Source organism: Mustela putorius, unplaced genomic scaffold (assembly GCF_011764305.1).
Source record: "Mustela putorius furo isolate JIRA1106 unplaced genomic scaffold, ASM1176430v1.1 tig00000596_pilon_pilon_pilon, whole genome shotgun sequence".
NCBI lineage: Eukaryota > Metazoa > Chordata > Mammalia > Carnivora > Mustelidae > Mustela > Mustela putorius.
This window is the reverse complement of record NW_025421428.1, coordinates 11121134-11143819: the sequence shown is the minus strand read 5'-3', so window position 1 is coordinate 11143819 and position 22686 is coordinate 11121134. Positions and strand designations below refer to the sequence as shown.

Below are 22686 nucleotides of genomic sequence, written 5' to 3'. Positions count from 1 at the left end.
ATCATGGAACATGACAGAGGTAAAGGGAAGGAGAAAACAGAGCAGAGTTTATGGGCCTGTTTGTTTGTTTGTTTTTAAGATTTTATTTAGTTGACAGAGAGAGATCATAAGTAGGCCGAGAGGCAGGCAGAGAGAGAGGGAGAAGCAGGCTCCCTGCTGAGCAGAGAGCCCGACGCAGGGGTTGATCCCAGGACCCTGAGATCATGACCGAGCTGAAGGCAGAGCCTTAACCCACTGAGCCCCCCAGGCACCCCCGGAGCAGGGTTTGTTAAGGTTGTCAAGAATAAGGCTTCCTTCAAGAGATACCAAGTGAAATTAAGAAGACAACGAGAGGGTAAAACTGATTATTATGCCAGGAAATGCTTGGTAAAAGATAAAAGTAAGTAAAAAACACCTCAATACAGGCGACGGTTCGTGTAACCGACAGAGGTGTCATGTGTCAGCTTGCTTATGCCTGCAGAGGATACGACGGTTTGGGCACAGCTTACGCTGATGAACTCCCAAAGTACGGTGGGAAGGTTGGCCTGACAAATTACGCCGCAGCGCACTGTGCCGGCCCGCTGCTGGCCCACAGGCTCCTCAACAGGTCTGGCATGGACAAGATCTAGGAAGGCCAAGTGGAAGTGACTGGAGATGAATACAACGGGGAAAGAAGCGTTGATGGTCTACCTGGTCCCGTCACCCGCTATCTGGATGCAGGGCTTGCCAGAACTACTGCCGGAAATTAAGTTTTGGGGCCCTCCAGGGAGCAATGGATGGAGGCCTGCCTATCCAAGAAGAAGTGGATCTGTCCCAAAATGGCTCTTGCCCAAGAGGAAGATCGGGTAGCTCGGAAGAAGGCAAGTTTCCTTCCAGCTCAGGAGTGGGCTGCTGAGAGCTAATAACCAAACCACAATTCTCTATGAAGATTATTTCAGATAAAGATAGTAATAACCTTATTCATCAAGTAGCAAAAAATAAAAAGGTAAAAAAATAATAAAACAATAATTGAGGAATGGTAAAAATTCACCAAATTGAACAGGTAAGGACTATGCACCTTATTGTAAGCAAAAGTTACTGTAAAGGAACAAGAAGGGGTGCCTGGGTGGCTCAGTGGGTTAAAGCCTCTACCTTCGGCTCAGGTCATGATCCCAGGGGTCCTGGGATCAAGCCCCACATCGGGCTCTTTGCTCAACAGGGAGCCTGCTTCCTCCTATCTCTCTGCCTGCCTCTCTGCCTACTTGTGATCTATGTCTGTCAAATAAATAAATAAAATCTTAAAAAAAAAAAATAAAGGAAGAAGAAAAAGAAAGAAGTAAAAATGGCCCAAGAGACTGGCTGACAGCCACAGGGAAGACTGTAAGATCTCTGCCATCACATCTGGTGAGTTTCTGTTCTTGTCGCCCTTCTCCTCTCCTCCAAAGGCCCTTTGCAGGTGGGAGGTGGGGTCCTAAGGACCCAGGCCGACCTGACTCTGCTCCCGTCCCCGCCAGCCCGCGGCTCGCATGGCTCTGGAAGCCTCCCTAGTCTGACATCACGGCTGGGGCTGGGCTGAGCCAAGGAGCACGCCGCTCCCTGCCTGTCCATGGCACAGACTCGCAGTTGGCAATGAGCCGGGTGAGGAAGCAAGTCAGATGTCCCACTGCATCCTGACACAGGCTGGCCAACAGCAGACAACACCTTCTCCATAAGAGAACCACATCTCCCCAAATACTGTGGTAGGTAATCAACCGAGAAGCATTGGTTTCAACCGTGACTCAGGACTTGCAGAAACCAAATCCAAGCCAAGGCCCCTGGGCAGAACCCTGTCCCAGACCAGGAAGGGCACACCCACTCACATCGCAAACCAAGCCTGCTGGGTGGCCAGGGGCCCCCCAAGACAGCAAGGGGCCCAATGTTTTGAAGGCCTAATAAAAAAAAATGGCAATGTGTGCATGATGTGGCTGCTTCTCAGGCTGGGGATATACACAGTGGCCTCTCTGCTTTTGGTTATGGACTATACTAATTCAGGCTGTAACAATGGTTGATTATTTTGAAACGTGGAGCAGAAGCTATGATTTTATTAACGGCATTAAAGGAAGTTTGGGTGATCTGCTAGGGGAAAGTAATGAAAACAGGGTTTTGGTGATTAAAAGAAATGATAAATCACTGCAGTAAGTCAGTCTAATCGAATACTCTTTCTTTCACCTTACTTCTTCGTAACAGCCTATTTGGCTATAGTTTTACCCTTTGTGGGGTCATGGACTCCTTTGAGATTTGCGAAAAGCCATGAACCCTCTGCCCAGGTAAATGCACCCTCTGCCCCGGTAAATGCTACATGCACAAAATCTCACCCAGTTTCTAGCGCCTACACACCCCTTCCCCTAATGCACTCGTGGATGGAAAACGTGGGACCTAGAGAGCTGGCGACAACCGAACATGAGGCGGCCTTGAGTGTAGGACAGAATGCCATACGGCCCCCACCCCGATGGCAGGGGAACTTTTTTTTTTTTTTTAAGATTTTATTTATTTGACAGATAGAGAATCACAAGTAGGCAGAGAAACAGAGAGAGAAGGGGAAGCAGGCTCCCTGCGGAGCAGAGAGCCCGATATTGGGCTCGATCCCAGGACCCTGAGATCACGACCTGAGCCGAAGGCAAAGGCTTATTAACCCACTGAGCCACCCAGACACCCTGACAGGGGAGCCCTCTGAACTACTACTGCATCACACCGGCAGGAGAGAAAGCCTTCTTGGTCCGCCAGCACGCCACCTTTCTGGAGCAGAGCGATGTTTATGATGCTCTCATGGTAACGGCTTCAGACTTCAGGCTTGGGAGAGGATCATAAACATATGCTCCAGCTCCACACCCAGGGACAAAAGGAAGGATGAAAATTGTTTGACCAGATAAAGGGCATCTCATTTTTTTCTGCCTCTTCTATCCTGTTATCCTGAAACCCTGCTCCAGAGTGGGCAATCCCAAGGCTATCTTCAAGGGCAGGGCAGAAAACAGCACAGAACAACTCTGGAGGAACTCATCCCCGCCCAGGTGGCACCCAGTCCTAGAGCCCTCCCCTCGTGCTGGGGAAGGGAAATCACAGCAAAACGTGTGGCTGGGAGGCTCCTCCTTCTCTGCACCTCCTTCTGCACCCTAGGGCTTTTGACCTAGGGCTTCCTGGTCTGGCCTAGTAATAATAATCCTCGCTGCCTGGCCCCGGGCACCTTAGTTTCTCCTGGGAAAATGTAAACAAAGATTGGAGAAACCTGAGATTACAGCCAGGAACTGAGTCAAAGGAGTCAGGGAAGACAGTGCTTATAAACGTCAGCCCCGGTGCAAATGTAAAACCCGGAGCGCTCCTGGTCAACGGACAGCAAGTCATGTTAACGGCCATCTTGTTAGTGAAAGAAAGGCACAGGGTCCTATTAGCATAATTAGGTACAATATCAGAGCAGATAATGGTGCAAAAGCTATTGCCCTCAATAAAATGACAACACAGTCCTGGACACAAAAATGGAGTTCCATAAACGCTTACAAGCGGTACGTTGTTAGATCTATGCAAGCCTTACAGTTTTCAAAGCGCTCAGTAAGGGGTGAGCAGTCAGTGGTCAGTATCACTCTGTTACAGATACGAATCTCTTTAATGTCTAACAACAGCCAGGATTTGGCGAACTTTTTCTCTAGAAGCTCAGAGAGCACCCTTGTGGGCCTGATGATCTCCGCCCCAAGGACTCAACTTTGCCACTGAAGCGCAAAAACTCCCACAGACAGCGCACACACAATGGGCAAGATGCATTCCAGGAAAACATCATTTACAGGAATGGGGGGCGGGGGGGAGGGGTGGGCACCCTCCGCCCGTTGAACGTCTGCCTTCAGGGGTCCTGGGATCGAGCCCCACGTCAGGGTCCCTGCTCAGAGGAGAGGCTACTTCTCCCTTTCCCTCTGCCACCCGCCCCCTTCTCCTACTTGTGCATGCGCTCTCTCTAACAAATAACTAAAATCTTTTAAGAAAACTATTTATAAAAACAGGCCAGGGTAATTTTCTTCTTTTCTCATCAATGGGTTTTTCATTAGGTCTGTTTACATGAATGCCCCCAAATAAAACATACTTTTTTGGCACGAGATACCCAGAACTAATGAACTCTAAATATTTAGTCACAAGAATCCGGCTAAATAAGTCTGAAATAAACTCTCTAGGCACGGGGGAAAAAAACAAAACAGGCAGGCTTTTCGGTCATGGCGGTCATGACCACGAGAGATTCAAGAAGCCTCATCCCTATCACATGGTTCTCAAACTTTTGGTCTCAGGATTCCTTTCCACTTTTTAAAAATTCCTGAGGACCTCAAAGAACTTTGTTTATGTGGGTAAAATCTACCAATATTTATCATATTAGAAAAATTAAACAAATTTCAAAAGTATTTAATAATCAATTTTTTAAAAAAGATTTTATTTATTTATTCGACAGGTAGAGATCACAAGTAGGCAGAGAGGCAGGCAGAGAGAGAGAGAGAGGAGGAAGCAGGTTCCCCGCTGAGCAGAGAGCCCGATGCAGGGCTCGATCCCAGGACCCTGGGATCACGACCGGAGCCGAAGGCAGAGGCTTTAACCCACTGAGCCACCCAGGCGCCCCTTAATAATCAATTTAAAAGTAACAAATCCATTACTAGTATAAACATTTTTTAATTAAAAATAACTCATTCAAGGGTGCCTAGGTGGCTCAGTGGATTGGGCCTCTGCCTTTGGCTTGGGTCATGATCTCAGGGTCCTGGGATCGAGTCCTGCATCCGGCTCTCTGCTCAGCAGGGAGCCTGCTCCCCCAATCCCGCCTGCCTCTCTGCCTACTGTGACCTCTCTCTGTCAAATAAATAAATAAAATCTTAAAAAAAAAAAACTCATTTAAAAAAAACTTGAGATGCTTGGTATTGTTTTGTTTTTGTAAATCTCTTTGATGTCTGGCTTAAGAGAACACAGCTGGATTCTCATATCTGCGTATGTAGTCAATGTGCCATGAAAGAGTCTTTTGGTTGCACTATGTGAAGAAAATACGGCCTTATACAGACAGGGGCCTGTATAAGTTCTCTTTTCAGAGAACTGTGAACAGTCTTCTTTGACATTAAAACTTGACAAGTGGTAGCTTTTTTTTTTTTTAAGATTTCGTTTATTTGACAGAGAGAGGCACAGCGAGAGAGGGAACACAAGCAGGGGGAGTGGGACAGGGAGAAGCAGGCTTCTTCCCCCTGAGGAGAGAGCCCAATGCAGGGCTCAGTCCTGGGGTCCTGGGATCATAACCCAAGCTGAAGGCAAATGCTTAACGACGGAGCCACCCAGGTGCCCCGACAAGTGGTAGCTTCTTAAAGATTAGTGAGGTGCGGAATCTGAAACTTTATCAGTGAGCGCCCATGACCCGTCATTTGTTGTGAGTTCGAGCCCCGCGCTGGGTGTAGAGATTACTTACAAATAAAATCTTGAGGCGCCTGGGTGGCTTAGTCAGTTGAGCATCCGACTCTATTTCGGCTCAGGTAATGAACTTGGGGTCATGAGATGGAGGCCCTAGTAGGGCTCCCTGCTCAGTGGGGAGTCTGCTTGTCCCTGCCCTCTGCCCTGGCCCTCTCATGTGTACCTGCGCTCTCTCTCAAATAAATAAATACATCTTTTTAAAAGAAGAAAATCTTAAAGAAAAAATCCACTGGTCCATCTTGCACTTTGAATGGATCTTTTATTCATGCACGACTGTGTCACATGCACTGGCCAGGTTCGACCAAGTCACAAAGGTCTCTGAAATATTGACATTTTTTATTATAAAATACTTTTTAAAGTCACATTTGTTAATATTACCCCTTCTCACATATGTCTGTTAAGAACAGGGAAGCTATCAAGCCTTCAGTGGTGGATATAAGTCTTCCTAAATTAACATTTGTGCTTTCAAGTGAAAATGAGATCGCCAGCAACAAATACTTCTCATTTCCCTGAATTGTTTACTTCATTCATTTTTAAGATGTCTGACAAAAGCTCATGTCTGAGTAGCCATACCAAAGTTTATTCTTTCAAACAAAAATGATTTCCCAAGAGAAAAGCAGCTGGTTCAGCTTGCAACTCCAACAACTGTACATGTGCATTCCCATAAGACAACTATTACACTCCGGTGCCTGACAGAAGTGCTTCACGTATACTTCCCATTTCATGACACTTGAAATGTTAAAAGACATATGTTTAAGGGTTGAGATTTAATAACAGTAGTTTTTACTATTTCATCGACGTCACTCTTAAGGGAAAGGAGCCTCTTTCACCCCTGGCAAGCAGGGAGTAAGGGCCACTGATACGGTTCGGTGCTACTGCCTTGAATCATGCTCAGGCCGCCGCTGTCTGACCCACTACTGCTCCTGTACCATCAGAGCCAACGTCAACAGCAAAAAACGATGACCGTGGCCGGCGACGAAAACAGCGTCACCCCGAGGACCCTCGTGGGAACTGCTACCCTGACAAGTACTTCCCACGGCCGCAGCTACTTGCAGAACGTGGCAGCCACTCCCAGTGAGGCCAGGCCTCCACAAACCGTGCCACTAGAGCCTGTCACCGTTTGTTTAAATGCCTCTGAAGCTCACATAAAAGCCAGAGTCCTCAGAACACTTCCTCTGAGTCTTCCTCAGAAACACGACAGGGAAAAAAAGACAAGCAGCGCCAGGAACTGTTAACCCAATGTAGGACGTCTATCCCCCGGCCAGTCCTTGGAGGTAATGACGGTGGAGTTAAGGAGGAAACAGGTCCACCCTCAAGGGCAGTGACAGTCAATGTCGGCGGGCAAAACCCGGTGCAACCCGAGCTTGGGTGTCTGTGCAGTACTCGGGAAGCTTCCGTTCAGAGAACGCAGCGAGACAGTGACTTTCAACGACAGAGGAGCTCAGAGAAGCAACAGCGTGTGACAGAAGAGACAAAGACGCAGCTGAAGGACACTGGGCGGCTTCCCTCAGGTTCAGTCAAAAGGACTCCAGAGACGAAGAGGTAAACATCCAAACAAGCTCTCTGAAAGCCACCCTGTCACCCCAAATGCAGGGACAGCCACTGCAAACAGCACTTCCTCCACGGCAATCAGTGAGCCTGGACTGCACTTACAGGGAGAGTCTCAAGTCCAAGTCACTGTCAAGGTCATGCATTGAGTCAAGGGCACAAAGAGCCTAAGATCAGGAACCATCAGCTGTCAACCAGCAAAATGCTTGCGAATCTAGTGGCAGGCATCACTGCCCATGGCCTTCACTTTGCCAGCTGCCTCTGGGGCGGGCTAGATCGCAGAAGGGTGCGCTGAGGAGCACGGGCTGGGGGTATGAGGTCAAGCACACCGGGGAGCCTGCGGCGGGGTGCTTAGCAGTGTGCTGGCTCCAGCTCCTGCCTCACTTCTGTCCCCATCCGCTCTGCCATCACACCCCAGGGCGGCTTGCGCTGAGGGGCAGGGGATGCTATTCCTGAGAGTTCTCTGCAGGGGGGACGTGACCGCCCCACCTCTGGAAGAGTTACTGGCATAACCATTTTTCAAAGTCCTGAATGAAATACACATTTGCAGATCAGCTAATAAGCAGCCATGGCCTAAATCAATTCGGTGAAAGCATATTGATCAAGACACCCGCACCCTAACTACTATGTCCTCCTTTTTCAATTTAATTTAATTAATTTATTTGACAGACTGAGACCCAGGGCGCAAGAGGGAACACAAGCAGGGGGAGTAGGGGAGGGAGGCTTCCCGTTGAGCAGGGAGCCCAATGCGGGGCTTGATCCCAGGAGCTTGGGATCATGACCTGAGCCGAAGGCAGACACACAACAACTGAGACACCCAGGCGCCCCGACCCCCTTTCAAAGGGTTTGTGATATTTGCTGATGTGAAATGGGGGGCTTTCTTAACAGTATGTCAACCAGCAAACGGTGAGCAAGAGCCCTGGTCTGCTCCTGTGACTTCCTGTTTTGACACTGCTCTCGCTGAAGAAGTCGCATGCTGTCACCTGGTGGAAAAAGCGAGAAACTGCCTTGTGTGCCCCAGACGACGACAACAGCATTCAGGTTTCTTTTCACTACAGATGCATGGGGACAATTCCGATCCCATCTTGGTTCAGCCGGCTAAGCATCAACCACTAGCCATCAGCCACTTGCGGAATGAATGGTCACAGAGACGATTCATTACCGTGGTCGTCCCCAAGCCCTGCAAAGCTGGCTGCAGAAAGCAGAGAGGCCGTCACAGGGATCAGGATGATGGAGAAGAGGGAAATGGAGCTGGTGAGGAAGGTCAGAGGATCCGCAAAGGGGAAGGGTGAGGCCAGAAGAAAACTAACCATAAAACTCACCAACTGGAGGACATGCTCTTGGAATTTTTAAGCATTTTCAGCCCAGCAGTAAGAGAAATGAATCCACAAACACCGAAGTGTATAAAGATGAGAAAGTAAAATGTCTCACCTCAAGATATTAAAACATTTTTTAAACTTTAAATTTTGAGTAATGTCTATATCCAACACGGGGCTCGAACCCACAACCCTGAGATCAAAAGCCATATGCTCCAATGACTGAGCCCGCGGACCAAGCCAGCTGGCTGCCCCTTATACGTTAAAACTAAGAGAACGACCTATTCATTGACAAATATAATAATAAAGGCTCCTTTTTATGTGACAAGTACAGAAAAAGAAGAAAGAAAACAAGAATATCTTCCAGACAGTTATTCTCAGAAGGTGAGTTTTTATTTTTTATTTTGGATTTTTCGGTTTGTGCTGCGGTGCTTTATTAGGATTCTAATTTGTGTTTTATCTTTTGTGATTTCCCCTTACCCTATTCCAAGAAGGCAGGAGAGCTCTCTGAGCTCTGAACCAGGCTAAAAGCAAATCCTTTACATGAAGTTCAAGCTGAAACTCACTGACAAGAATCTGTCCCAGAAGAAAAGAACCCAGTGCTTTTGAAGAAAAAGAGGGAAAAACAACAAAGAGCTATTTCCCAGGACAGGAAAGAAAATGGGCTGGCACATTCTGAGTGGGGCATGCAGCAACTCGGGAGGGGTGGGCCCGGGGAGGCAGAAACCCCCGGTGCCAGGCCACCCAGAGCCAGAGTGCTACGAGGGCCGGATGGCAGGAGTCTCCAAAGCAAGGACTGTGGACCGAAACCACAAGAGTAGCAGACACCCCCAAGTGCGGTGCTCTACCCCGGGATCCTGCCAGACACTGGCGTGAAGCCTTGAACTCGAGTGTAGTTCAACTTACAGAAAATCATGCAGTATTAATTACATAGCAAGTGTGAAATAAGGCAGGTACCTATTACCTGATTTCCAATTTTTCTAAAATGAATCCTATTACTTTTATAATGATTAAAGAAAGGGTCAGCAACAAAACTGCATCAACAACAAATGAATTATGAGCCTTGAAGCACATTGCTGTCAGCACCCGGACGCACCGGCGGCTCCGAGCACTGAGAAAGCACTGCTTCTCAGTCCCTAGTGGTCCAAAGCCCCCTTTTATGCCATCGTGCACTATTCAAATCAGCTCAGAAATGCACAAAACATCTTCTCCGTGGCTTTTCTTAGGAGGGATGGTTAGAAAACCAAAGAGATACAGAAGGGTTATCAAGGCACCGGCATGTAAAGACCAGAGCGTTTAGAAGGTTCTCTCTGGCGTTGGTCTCATCTTAAATGAATCCCGACACATCTATTTTGAAAGCGTGTTAAATCAGCAGGAAGGGATGCTTTACACATAGCCATCTCCAATCCATTATGCCTCCTGTTCTCACAGTGAAGTGCTATCTGGTCCTTCCCAGACAAGACTTTCTCCTCCTGACTCAGTCTGGAGGTGAAAATCACGCTCACTAGTGGAAACGGAATGAATCATCTGATCAAGCAGCAATCACCCCCCAGCCTCCCTCCACAGCGGACCTTGCAAAGTTTACTCCCTCCTGTCGAGCAAACGACCCTGGCTGCTCTCACCAAGTCCCTGGGGCTCCTCAGCCTGCCTCCCAGGAGACAGCAGCCCTTCGCCTCCACCTCCCAGCAGTACCCAGCCATGCGGCTTTGGGGAAGGACTAGCAGCACCAAAGAGCACAAGGGAACTTGCCTTTTCCATCTGTCGCTGATGCTTCTTGTAAATGCCTGATTGACCTAAAAATAAATGTTTGGAGAACAAAGGTTAGCTGGCAGATCTGCATTCTTCTGTTTCCAGCACTAGTAACTCAAGGCCTTGAATTTCCCAGTTTTCAACAGAAAGGGCTGGCCCAGATGGCTTGAGCACTCTCCCTAAACATCATCTCTGCTAAGGGACACCTTGCCTTGTCTGGGGCTCAAGCCTGCGAGTTAAGGATGCCCTCTAATGGCCAAAAAAGGTCTGGCAGGGGCCTGGGTGTGAGGGGACGACAAAGCAAAACACAGTAATTTCAACCGTCTTGAATCTCCCCCTCCACCTAAAATCTTTCATTCCCACAACTACACCATCCCTCAACATTGCTGTGGACAGCACCTGCTATCTGGAGAACGTGCCCCCCTCCGCCCCCACCAAGGCTAGAGGCTGATTTCTAAAGTCTAGGTCTAGGAGCTCGGGAGCACTTGGTTTCCGGCAAACTCCCTACTTCACTGACTGGAGATGCAGAACTCTGCCCCCAGGGAGTCTGTCTTCCTGCTGCGAAGTGTCACACATTCGCCTACGACTGCGAGGGGCCAGAGTTCTAGGGAGAGCACAGAGGCTGCGAGGGAGAGACTGTCCCAAAATGACGGCAACAGCCGGGGCCGATCCAGCCCAGGGCGAGGGTGGGTCTTACATGGGGGCTGAAGTCCTCACAGGCCACTCACTCTCTACCTGACCATGACTACAAGCCTTTTCTCCTAAGAACAGCCGCCCCGCCCCCCCGCCACTGGGTCATCTTCCCACCCAGGAGAAGTGGATGGCGCAGGGTAGGAGAGTCAGCTGGCACAAAGCTCGCACCAAAGCTCGCCCCAAACCCAACCCAGCAGAGTCTGAGGGCTTCAAAAGAACCTTCGATACTATTCCTTCAGTCCCCTCTAGGACCTAGTTTTACATCTTACAGCAACTTCCAGAACCTTCACTTTCAAGAACTTTGCCACACAGCACTTGCTCGTTGGTGCTGAAATGAACAAGGGGCAGGAAATGGCCACTCGCAGCCCTGAGGCTCACCCGAATCTTCCCCAAATCCCCAAGTCCTTCTCTCTGACAGGAGTACTAGATGGGAGAACTAGATGGGAGAGAAGGGATCAGACTCTGTTCGAGAACAGTCAGGCGCTCTCTCTGAAGACAGCGCTGGTCATCCTGTTCCAGATGCCTGAGCTGTAGGACGCGGGGCGTCGGGAGCGCTCAGGAAGCCTCGCTCATGCTTCGTGGTCTCTGCCGGAAACCAGCTGCTGCACAGCTACGTGCGCCCGTGTGATGTGTGACAGAATAAGGGTCCAGAGTTAGTCTGATCGGCTGGAATAAGGATGACACTCCACTGGCACCACGTTCTAAATAATCAGAATAACTGGAAGAAGATAAATCCCAGGATCCGGGAAAATAAGAATTTACTTCATGAGGCCACTGCAGCATGGACCACATCATTTCTAATAGAAAGCAGGTAAATATATTTTTAAAAACTTTACTCTGGGGCGCCTGGGTGGCTCAGTGGGTTATGCCGCTGCCTTCGGCTCGGGTCATGATCTCAGGGTCCTGGGATCGAGTCCCGCATCGGGCTCTTTGCTCAGCAGGGAGCCTGCTTCCTCCTCTCTCTCTCTGCCTGCCTCTCTGCCTACTTGTGGTCTCTCTCTGTCAAATAAATAAATAAAATCTTTAAAAAAAAAAAAACAAAAAACTTTACTCTGGGGGCACCTGGGTGGTTCAGTTAGTTATGCGTCTGCCTTCGGCTCAGGTCATGATCCCACGGCCCTGGGTTCGAACCCCATATCCGGCTCCTTGCTCAGCCCGAAGCCTGCTTCCCCCTCTCCCTCTGCCTGCTGCTCCCCCTGCCTGTGCTCTCATTCTGTCAAATAAATAAAACCTAAAAAAATAAAAATAAAATAAAAACTTTATTCGAAAAGAAGTAACTGCTCTCAAGCAGCCACGAACTAGTTCACTGTAGCACTGTTGCTAGAACCTTCTCCCTCTACTGCTTCCTACAGAACCAGTAATTCCCTTCACCTGGCATCAGATTTAACAAGGACGTTTTCTCTCATCAACCACGGACGGGGTGCTAATGCCTCTTTACAGAACTGGAGCACAGCGTGTGCACCTCCGGCCTGCCATTCTGGGGATAGCTATGTGGTGATGCGCTGGGCCTCTCGCTAGTTCAGGTTCATGCACTCCCGCACTCTGCGTCTAACCCGGCAAGAAAAGGCTGTTTATGGGATTTCAATTCCCTTCCCTCTAAATCATGCTGCTAGGTTATGCTGCTGTTGAGCTCTCCTTTCCAGACCCTTCTCTATTGTCTCATTTGTGTTCAAAGCCAAGGCGCCAGATCCGCTCCGTTGGAACACACTGCGGAACTGAATGCAGACGCCAACCCCAGGCTCCTGCTGGAGACGGACCCACGTCCGCTGGGGAGCCAGGAAGCTGCATGTGTCCGGCAGATGCCCTGGGTGACTCGGACCAGACTGGGAAAGGCTGAGTCAGCAGCCTGGTCTTGTTCGGCACACAAGCCCCGAGGCACACCGTGGCCCCCCTCCCTGCGGGGACTCACCACACCACTGGGAAGAGGATCGCTCCACAGCACAGCAGGTCTACCAGAAACAGAGAATCCTTCCACAAGCCATACTCCGTAGTCCCCTCCTCAGTGGACTCTATGATGATGTAGGCCACGTTCGCCAGAACCTACAGGACACGAGAAGTGGCTGAAGCCCTAAAGCAAGGGCAGATCCCCACAACAGCAGTCCCGGGGGAAGGTGGCCCCTTGGGCCTGCAGGTCCCCAACCACGGTCACAGCATTCTCTCCAGTGCCACGTGCTTTTCAGAGTACTGTGCTCTCCCCTCAGGCAGTGTCTCTGTGTCCTCCTCCTGACCTGTGACTGCCCTGAGCAACAGTTAGGTGGCAGTGAGGCCGTGTGATTTCCAAGGTCGGTCATACAAAGGACACCACCTCTGGACGGCCGGCTCACTGGGGACACATGCCTTTGGAGCCCTGAACCCTCTTGTAAAAGTCTGGCTACCCCGAGCCAGCCACGGTGGAGAGACCAGGCCGGGAAAGAGATTTGGCTGAGGAGCCCCAGCTTTTCCCGGCCCCGGGGACAGAGGTAAGCGAAGACTTCAAGGAAGCCCCAGCCACTGTCGGACCGCAGGAGGCCCCCATGTTGGACCTGCCCAGCGCAGCCTTTCCACAACTTCTGACCCACATAGAATGAGACAATATGTGGTTATTGTTGCTCTCTGTCACTGCATTTGGGGTGATCTGTGACACAGCACAGATCACCAGGACACTCTGCTTTGCTTTTTGGGCTCCGAGGCCTGAGCAGAGCCACTCAGGTGCTGAATGGCAGGCACCGCCCCCCCCAGTCAGCCACGATACCCAGATGCCTCAGGCCCTGCCCCTCGGAGCCAGCCCGAGCTGCCCGACGGTGTTCTCGCAGTGCCAGAAACGTTCTTCGAAGTCTGGGCGCACATCTGTACATCAATCACTTCTCGCTCAGAAGCGTGCACTGGCTCCCCACGACCACGAAGGAGTTTCCGTTTCCAGGCTGATAGTCAAGGCCTTCCCAGACTAGTCCCTGTGCTTTTCGATGCACGACTTCCTTGTATTTGATGGTTTCAATGTCCCATTTCCTCGGAGCTGCCTGCCATGGAACCTCACAGTCAGCCCCCTCGGGGTGTGCCGCGTCGCATCCCAGTCTGGGTGGGGAAGGAAGGTCTGCCTGGAGGGACAGTAGCTGCTCTGGGGGGACAGGGCGACCGGGAGCGGTGCAACACGGTGGGAGGAGGACGCAGGCCCTCCCTTCGGAGCTGGGAGGCGCTGGCAGGCTGCAGAACTCAGCGTGGCCGGCGCTGCGGCCGCAAGAGCCCGACCGTGGGGACTCGGACGGCTCCTCAGCATCGCTGCTCACACCGGCAGCACCATGTGTCCCCGCTACTGATTTTTTGCCTGCCACATTTTTCTCCTTAAACATCGAGGCAAGGCCGGTCTATACCAAGAAGGCTTCTAGATCGCTCACATTTGGGCCATTCCTGGGAAACCTACAGCCACCGGTCTGTACCACTCACTGGGTGTTAACACGAATCCCTCTGTCATTAACGGGAAGGTGGCTTTGCTGCGAACACTGCCAGACCGCCCATCACTGGAGCAGGCTAACTTGTGTGCCAGGGGACTGCGGCACACAATCCTCCTTCCTCCCCTTGCCACACCCACACTGGGCTCCCAAACGGGAGCAGACGAGGAGAACAACTTTATCAAACACACGCTCTTTGGCTGAACAGAGCAGTCGGGCATCCCTGCTGGGCCCTCTCTGTTTACTGAGTTCTTTACGCCCAATCTCTGCCTCTCCCAAGGTTCCTCTCCCGAGCAGCTCACAACCAGGCAAGGCTGGCCTTGGCCGAGGGTCCCAAACCAGGAAGGGTTTAATAATAGTTGCCCTGATGTCTACTTAATATCCCACCTTGTGAGAACTCACTGGTGTCATTCACAGTTTTACAATAACTTGTTAATTAAAACACTATACAGCTGAGCTCGGCTAGAGGGCAGCCAGAGGCACGAAGGCAAGCCGTTAGGGGTCCTGACTTTCCAGCAGATCTCTCCTCAATGTGGGCGTCCATAAGCCGTTCACCACACGAGTGACGGCAGACAGCTCTCAGGGCCTTGACCGAGGCCTAGGTGGGCCAGAATACAGAAAGGGAACCCAGCAGTATGAGCCGGGGTTTCTGGGCGAGCCGCCTCCCTCTGGATAGAACCAGAGCTGAGTCCTGTGAAGTGTCAGGACACAACCAGGACGCGCAGGATCAGGGTCCCTTACCTGGAGCGGGATGACGATCATGAAGATCTTTTTGTCTTTATCGGAAAGGATGTGCTTAATGAAAGCCCAGCCCGTGCCGATGAGCGCGATGGTGATGAACAGGAGTGCCCCTTTCAAGCTGCAAAAGAAAAAGTTTCAGACACAGTGGCCTCTTCAGACTCTCTGCAGGTTCCACTGCTCAGCTCCTTCATGACTTCACGGGCTTCTTGGGGGAAGACAAGGGGCCAAATTTAGGAAACGCCTCTTAAGTGAAGCAGCACACAAACGGGTTCGCCACGCCCCCGACCTCCAAGCAGCTAACCCGCCCCATGGACGCAGCCCCCTCCCGAGCCAGCGGGCCTGAGTTCTCAGGTCTGGACAGCCACCCATGTGCCACACAGCTCCGGTGTGGCAGGAATCCGGACAGGCTGCCACGGGCGGGCAGCAACTATTCATGTGAGGCGGGTTCCTCCCCACCGTGGCCTCCCCAACTTCTGCACGTCGCCTTGTGGGATGAGCACTTCTCGGGTCGCTCTGTGTACTTACAGGTGAGTGATGTAGTACACGACAGCCCAACCCTCGATGGGAAAGCCCTGGGACGAGATGTAGTGGTAGTCGATCTGCAACAGAACGATCGCATTTCAGAGAGGCCCATCTCCCACACGCCTTCACGCACAGGGAAGCAGAGCACGTGCCACCACAGCACCTCACCATGTGGTTGGGGGGGTCTCCCCTTACCCCAGCCGCTAATACCTCACTTGTCAATTCACAATCCAGCACGTGAAGGCACTACCAAGGTCAGGCAGCACGAGAAACCTGCCACAAGTTTCGACACCACCAGCACACAGGCCAGGTCCCTCTCTTGAGGCAGGAGATTCACGCGGGCAGAGAGCTGCCTGTTATTTTCTTTAAAATCCCCAAGGACCAGGATGCCTGGGGGGCTCAGCCAGTGAAGCATCTGCCTTCAGCTCAGGTCATGATCCCAGGATCCTGGGATCGAATCCCACATGGGGCTCCCACCAGAAAAAAGAAAAAAAAAAGTCCAGGTGGAGTCACGCAGTTTCCCCTGTGCTGTTGTTTTGTCTTTTTGAAAAATATCTGTGCACTTCGAGCTACTTAAAGCCACCAGCATATTTTAATTGAAGAGGCCAGTCTCAGTAGTGCACTCGCGATGCTTCCTGCCACGACTCACAAACGCCAGCACTGATGTCTTTGTGGACCTTTCATCCTGTCACGAACAGCTATCTAGACACTGAAGTGACTCAAGGGCCTTGTCATTCATTACCAACCAAGTTCCAGAAAGATTCTTTTCACTTAGATCCAAATGGGAAATTATCCAAGTAACTGTCATTTCCAGAGACTGTACCGCATACATCACTACGCCTCTGATGCCAACACTCTGAAGGGCAGGACAGCGCGTGTCTGGAGACTGTCACCCTCCCAAGTGCAGCTGGCGGGTGCCACTGGGCAGCTGTGACCTTCCTCCCGCGGGCAGGTGCACTTCACTCCGCAGCCAAACCAACTACTCCAAGTGCAAGCACAACTCACACGCCTCCAGGTGTAGAGCATCACTGTTCCCTCAAGTAAGTATGCTCACACCAAGCTTCATATCAAATGGGCACATGGGGAAGGAGAAAAATCAAGCCACAGAAACAATGTGGCAGGTGGCACTCTAATCTTGAGAAAAGACAAAACAAACAAAAAGGAACAAAAACAAGGAAGGGTCTAGGAAATCTCTGGCTATGTGCGTGTGTTGGAAGCGGTCTCCGGGCTCAGGTCACTGAGGGTGTCAGGATTTATCCCTGTGACGGCCCCTCCCACACCAAATGCCTCATGAGAGAAGGTCTACCCTCATCTTATATCCCAGTGACCTAGCTCCCCTTCCTTCCACTTCGTTTTTTCTGACTGTAGAGACACCGTACCTCATTTCGTAAATGACCCGAAACGTGAACACATACCGCGTGGAACACCAAGGAAAGAGACTTCGTGAAAGGAAGGGCCGCCATCAACCAGTGAATTTTAAATACGTCATTCCTATAAAAATGGAGAGAAAAGAATTAAAGGAATATCCCAGGTGCGCCTGGGTGGCTCAGTCAGTTAAGCATCTGCCTTGGCGCAGGTCATGATCTCAGGGTCCTGGGATTGAGCCCCGCATCAGCCTCTCTACTCAGCATGGAGTCTGGTTCTCTCTTACTCTCCCTCCATGCTCCTCCCCTCTCTCTCAAATAAATGAATAAAATCTTAAAAAAAAAAACCCAAAACCAATATTCCATTCCCCCACCCTCCAAAGGATGGCTAAAGCTCCGGGCATCAGATGCATTTATAAGGAGGCACTAAATATTATCTAAGCAAACCACACCCATGAAGCCCTTTGGAGACCTCATTTCTGCCAACAGAAACAGCCCCGACAAAGCCCCAGAGTCCCCTCTCGTGCAGTCTGTGTTGTCACTGGAGTAGTGTTAGGCACTGAAGCCAGACAGGACGAGTTCCAGCTCCTGATAAGATGGGAACCCGTGCAGCTTGCCAGCTTTGTGCCCAGAAACCACCCTGGAAAGGCCCCAGAGTCAAGCATGAGGCGGCGGGATCTACAAAACTGGCAAGAAGCCCCTGGGGAAACAGAAGGTGCCCAAACTTGGCTGTGGGGGCGAGCGGTGGCCCAGAGTGGGACAGGAGGAGCCAGGCGGCATGCAGGACCAAGGCCCGCCAGACACACCAGGCCAGCAGGGGAAAGTGTCGGCTCGCACCGCCGTGCCTACACAGACACCCGTCCACCTTTGGGCTGCCTCCTCACCCTGGGACTAATGTCCTAGGACACCAGACCATTTGGGAGACAAATGTAAAACTCTTCAAGTACATCAAACTTGTCTTAGAGCCACAGAGGAAACTCACACTCTGAGACATCAAGACGTTCTGCAAAGCCACAGCAGGCAAACATGTGGAACGGGCATAGCATCGGACAAGTGAGCCAACAAAACAGAAAGCTTGACATAGAACAGAGAGCTTGACACACGGAGGCCTGACACAGGAGCGATACGGAGCAGCAAATAAGGAGGAACGGGGAGGACTATTTAGAAACCGGCGCAGGGAAATCAGCTCAGAACTGCGTGCGTACATACACACACAGCTGGCTCCCCACTCCACAGTTCCATAGCGGAGCACTCCAGAAGGATTCCAGTGCTAAACAGAATACACACCTTTTGTGACCTTGGAGTAGGGAAAGGCTTCTTCCAAGACCCACGGCCCAAAAGATTATAATTAGAGAGCTCTAACTCCATTAATATTAAAGACTTTCATTCAACAATGAATACCCCAGACAAGTTTAACAGACTGGGAGAAGAAACTGGCAATGTCTAAGACGGACAAAGGACTGATATCCAAAATATCCAAGAAACTCCTGTGAAGCAATAAGAAAATGACAGAAAACCCAACAGAAAAATATGCAAAGCCTAACAACGGTCACAAGAAGGGGAGCCCATGGGGCACCTGGGTGGCTCAGTGGGTTAAGCCTCTGCCTTCGGCTCAGGTCATGATCTCGGGGTCCTGGGATCAATCCCCTCATCAGGCTCTCTGCTCAGCAGGGAGCCTGCTTCTCTCTCTCTCTCTGCCTGCCTCTCTACTTGTGATCTCTGTCTGTAAAATAAATAAATAAAATCTTAAAAAAAGAAGGGTAACCCAAAGGGTCAGCAAGTCCCTAGAAAGATATTTCACATCATTGGTATTTAGGAAAATGAAAAATAAAATGAAGTACCAGTTTATACCCATCAGATTGGCCAAAAATAAGATGTCAGTGTTGGTACACAGGGAGACAAGAGCCCTGCTGCCCCATGGGCAGAAGTATAAACTAGCAGAGGTGACCCGGCAGCATTCAATGAAATTAAGTAAGAATTTACCCCATACCCAGGGCACCTTCTTCTGGGAGTGTACCCCCGAGAGAGCCATAATGGGACAAGGCCAGGGTAGGGGTGGGAGGTCATGGCCACACTGTGTGAGGGAGCGAGGGTATGGAGGCCGAGCCTCACTAAAGGGAGGGATAAGTAGAATGTGGGGATACACACTACGGAGTAGCTACAAGTTAATGAATTAGACGGACACACGGCAATGTAATTAGGTCTTAAGAAAGATACTACTGCATGAAAAATGAAAACAGTATCTGTAGATAGTATGGTTTATAGAAGTTAAAAACACAGGCACTATCAATAAACACGAGCTATTTATAAGAATACGCGCGTGCCCAACACCACCTATTACCTGCGTGTGAGCAGCTGCGAGAAGCACGAGCGAGGGGTCGGAAATGAAGGGGAAATGAAGAAGAGGGGCCCTGCGCGATGATAAGGCGGGCGTGTCACCAACTGACGCAACTCCCTTTCCGGGCTGGTTTCCTCCCTGGTACTTTCCTGTCTGGGGCCTACCTACTCGAAGGTCAACAAGGAAGTCAAGGCCAGAGGAGTCTGTCCCTCCCGAACCGCACTGAGAACCCTGGGTACCCAGAGTGCAGAAGCGCACACTGCCGAGCCCGGCGCTCGCTCCCGCGCCCCGGCACCCTCGGTGGCAGCCCTGGCTGAGACATCAGCCACAGGGCAGTGATGTGTCGGGGAACACACGCTCCACAGCCACAGCAGCTTGGCATGAATACAGGTTCTACACTGGCCACCTTAACCCTTCTAAGCCTCGCTAACCTCTCCTGAAAATGGGGCAGCTGGATGATGAGCAGAAACTACCGGCACCAGGGGCCTGATGGGGCAAGGAGCGGGCACCGAAAAGCGATCGGCCGTCTTCCCCTTCCCACACTTAGGGGCCCAGAGCAGCACCCAGAGAGCCGAGAGGAGCTGCTTAATGGGTGGCAAGTAGATGTGGGCGCCGCTCACAGCTGTGGCAGGTGTCGCCAGCCGTGTCTCTCTTTTCCCCTCTCAAGACCTCCAGAAGGCGAGGCAAAGATCTCGCAGCTCCTTCCAGCAGTAAGGGACTGTGAGCCTCTGAAATGCACGAAGCCTTGGAGTCACATCCTTTACGTGACTCAAATTTCCAACCCGACAGCACGGCCTGTAAGTCTTCTGGAAACACACAGGACGGGGCGAAAGGCTTACATTACACACCCTGGTTGTGTCTACCGCCCTTCAGCAAGAAGCTAACACGTGCTGCACAAAGTAGGTCAGCATCATTTAACCACGGAGTTAAAACTTCCCACAATTTTACGTAAGTGAACCAGTGATAGTGACTGTCATATCACTAAATACACGGAACGAAAATACCGCTGAACACCTGCCTGGTCAACTGTCTTTTATGTACCTCCGATCTGCATAGCACCCTGATCTGCAAAGGCCTCCAGAACACAGTATTTCAGGGACAATCACGTAACACACCTCAGGCTCCAAGACCCTTAGAGGAAAGTGGGGCAATGACCCTGTCGCAGTTCTGTGGCTCGGGGAGTGAAGGGAGTCACGCAGGTGGGAGGTGTCCATGTTTACACTTGAAATTGGGCCTTGGGCTCCCACTTCTTACTTTTCTAATAAAGGCAGAAGCAAAACTTTATTTAAAAACCTTTTTATAGCCTGAATTGGTAAGATTCTTTTTTTCTTATTAAAGGCTGCCTGATTGCCTAGTGCAACCATGACCGTACAGGGTTCTTCACAAGTAAACAAGTAGCTCTTCCCATCTGGTGAGCGGAACGAATATTATGCCAAGTAAGAACCAGCGCTGTCCCAGCCAGAGCTCCCCACTCCAGCTGGGCGCGTCCTCCACACGACAGTCAGGCCACCAGGGACTAGAGAGGTCTCAATTTCTGCCCAACACTCCACAGAAAGAACGATCTGGGTGCCTATTTTATGAATTTAAATTAATCCACATTATGATCCCATAGTCCCACACCATCATTTAACTTAGTTTATGGGCCTTATAACAAGTACTTCACACTATTCTCTAACTGAAAATTAGTATTTTATTATGTTTCCTGGTTGGAAGGAGACAGATTTGAACACTCAGGACCCCGTGCCCCGCCACCGCACACGCAGGTGCTCCCTTTAAGAACTGAGTATAGGCAAGTAAAGCCTTCAGGTTTCAGAAGGAAGGCCAAGAGCCAGGCAGGTGGGCTTGGAGTGAGTTCCCTCCCTCTGGAAGCCAACACTTCTCCCCTGTCAGGCTCTGAGCAGACACAGCACTGAGCAGCAATGCCCTGCTCTCGGCAGGCAGCAGGCCACTGTCGCTAACCTCTTCTCCTGAACAAACAGCCCCCGAATGGGATCAATGAGCTCACTGAGTCCTAGACCCTAACACCGTCACCATGGAAACACTTACTTATACGTTTTGTTTTGTCTGTCTATTATTAAAATATTTGGATCTGCGTTTTAAACAAAGCAAGGGGAAGTAAACAAACACCAGGGCGTGCAAAGGCTCCCGACACGGCAAGGCTCGCACAGTCTCCCTGTTACAGGGAAGACGCCTGTGGAAGAGGACAAGGTTGCCAGGGCCAATCCCTCTGAGGCTAAGAAGCCAACAGAAGGTGAATTATGCACCTCTGAACACACTCTATGCCGGAGGGCTCGAGGAAGTCACAACTCACCTTCGTTTTCGAAGGATGTGAATCCAGATGGTCCCAGAAAGGAAAAAGAAAAAGGCCATAGATATGTATAATTTAGGGAGGGGGATCTCTCCTGCGGAGAGGTAGCTGTCAGGGTTCTTCTCTGTGATCTCAATCTGAAACAGACACGAAATTAATGTTTACTTTTCAGGAACAGATCATCCCATAGTCTGCAATTTGTCACCAAAGCTGCTTCACTTGGCTAAGGAAGCACCAGCAGGTAACAACCACATTCCTAACGCACAGGTTCAAGTGTAAAAACATCCCACGTTGCTTTGTATTTTTTTGTGAATCCTCTGCAGAGATGGGACTCTGGCCACATTGTTCTCCTACTCTGTTTAAGTGCTGTTAAAACCCACTCTTACAATGAAATTATGTGTCTCACATTTTACAGGGCTGACAAAATCCACATGGAACACCTTCCGTACAGTACTCACATCAAGACTGAAGGAAAACTTGTCGCCAGACCGCACTTCGTTCCCAGAGCATTTATGGAAATAAAGACTGTAGAGGCCTTCTTGGTCATTGGTGCTGATGTTAAAGAAAAACTGAAAGTGAAGAAGACAAAAATTGAAGAGTACCCAAGTCCTCAGCTAAATGCTTAAATCTTAGAGATTATGAATGTTATGGACAGAAAAAATACAGATTTCTTAATTTCTTATCGGATTCTCCCAGAGCAGAAACAGATGTTTTTGGGGCACGTGGGTGGCTCAGTCAGTTATGCACCTGCCTCTGGCTCAGGTCAGGATCCTGGAGTCCTGGGATCAAGCCCTGTATTGGGTTCTCTGGTCAGCGGGGCGCCTGCTTCTCCTTCTCCCATGCCTCTCCCCTCCCCCTGCTCATGCTGGCTCACTCGCTGTCTCTATTAAATAAGTAAAATCTTAAAAAAAAAAAAAATCCAAAGTAAAATAAACAGATGTTTTCTCGTTCTGTGATTCCATCTCAATATTTTGTTATAATAATTTTCAAGGTAGCAGGAAAAGGCATCAGAACCGCTCAGGGAACACCTCCATACCCACCACTGAGGTTCTACAACCTCATTTTGACCCAGAATCCCCTACCCGCTGTGGCTCCTGCTGAGGACTGCAGAGATAACCTATGAAGCAGGTACGTTATTTCCAAGTCAACATACTCTTTTGCTCTTTAGGTAAAAAATACTCCTGGAAAAAAGGAGGCTCCTCTGCTACTTGAAAAGGTAAAGGACAAATATTCCCTCATTAAAACTGACTCCTCTGGGCGCCTGGGTGGC

At 50.3% G+C, this 22686-nt stretch overlaps 1 protein-coding gene and 1 pseudogene across 1 annotated transcript in view; one reads left to right on the top strand and one right to left on the bottom strand.

Annotated features, from left to right (window-relative positions):
* GPR107 (G protein-coupled receptor 107) overlaps positions 1-22686 on the bottom strand; it is a 77460-nt gene that overhangs the window by 21021 nt on the left and 33753 nt on the right. Inside the window, exons 8-14 of the mRNA XM_013058637.2 lie at positions 21875-21985; positions 21420-21553; positions 16822-16897; positions 15410-15483; positions 14885-15002; positions 12628-12758; positions 10026-10069 (exon numbers count right to left, since the gene is read on the bottom strand). Of these exons, the coding sequence (XP_012914091.1) occupies positions 10026-10069; positions 12628-12758; positions 14885-15002; positions 15410-15483; positions 16822-16897; positions 21420-21553; positions 21875-21985 (688 nt within the window). The remainder of the gene's footprint in view (positions 1-10025; positions 10070-12627; positions 12759-14884; positions 15003-15409; positions 15484-16821; positions 16898-21419; positions 21554-21874; positions 21986-22686) is intronic.
* Positions 4-6875, top strand: LOC106006252 (annotated as a pseudogene).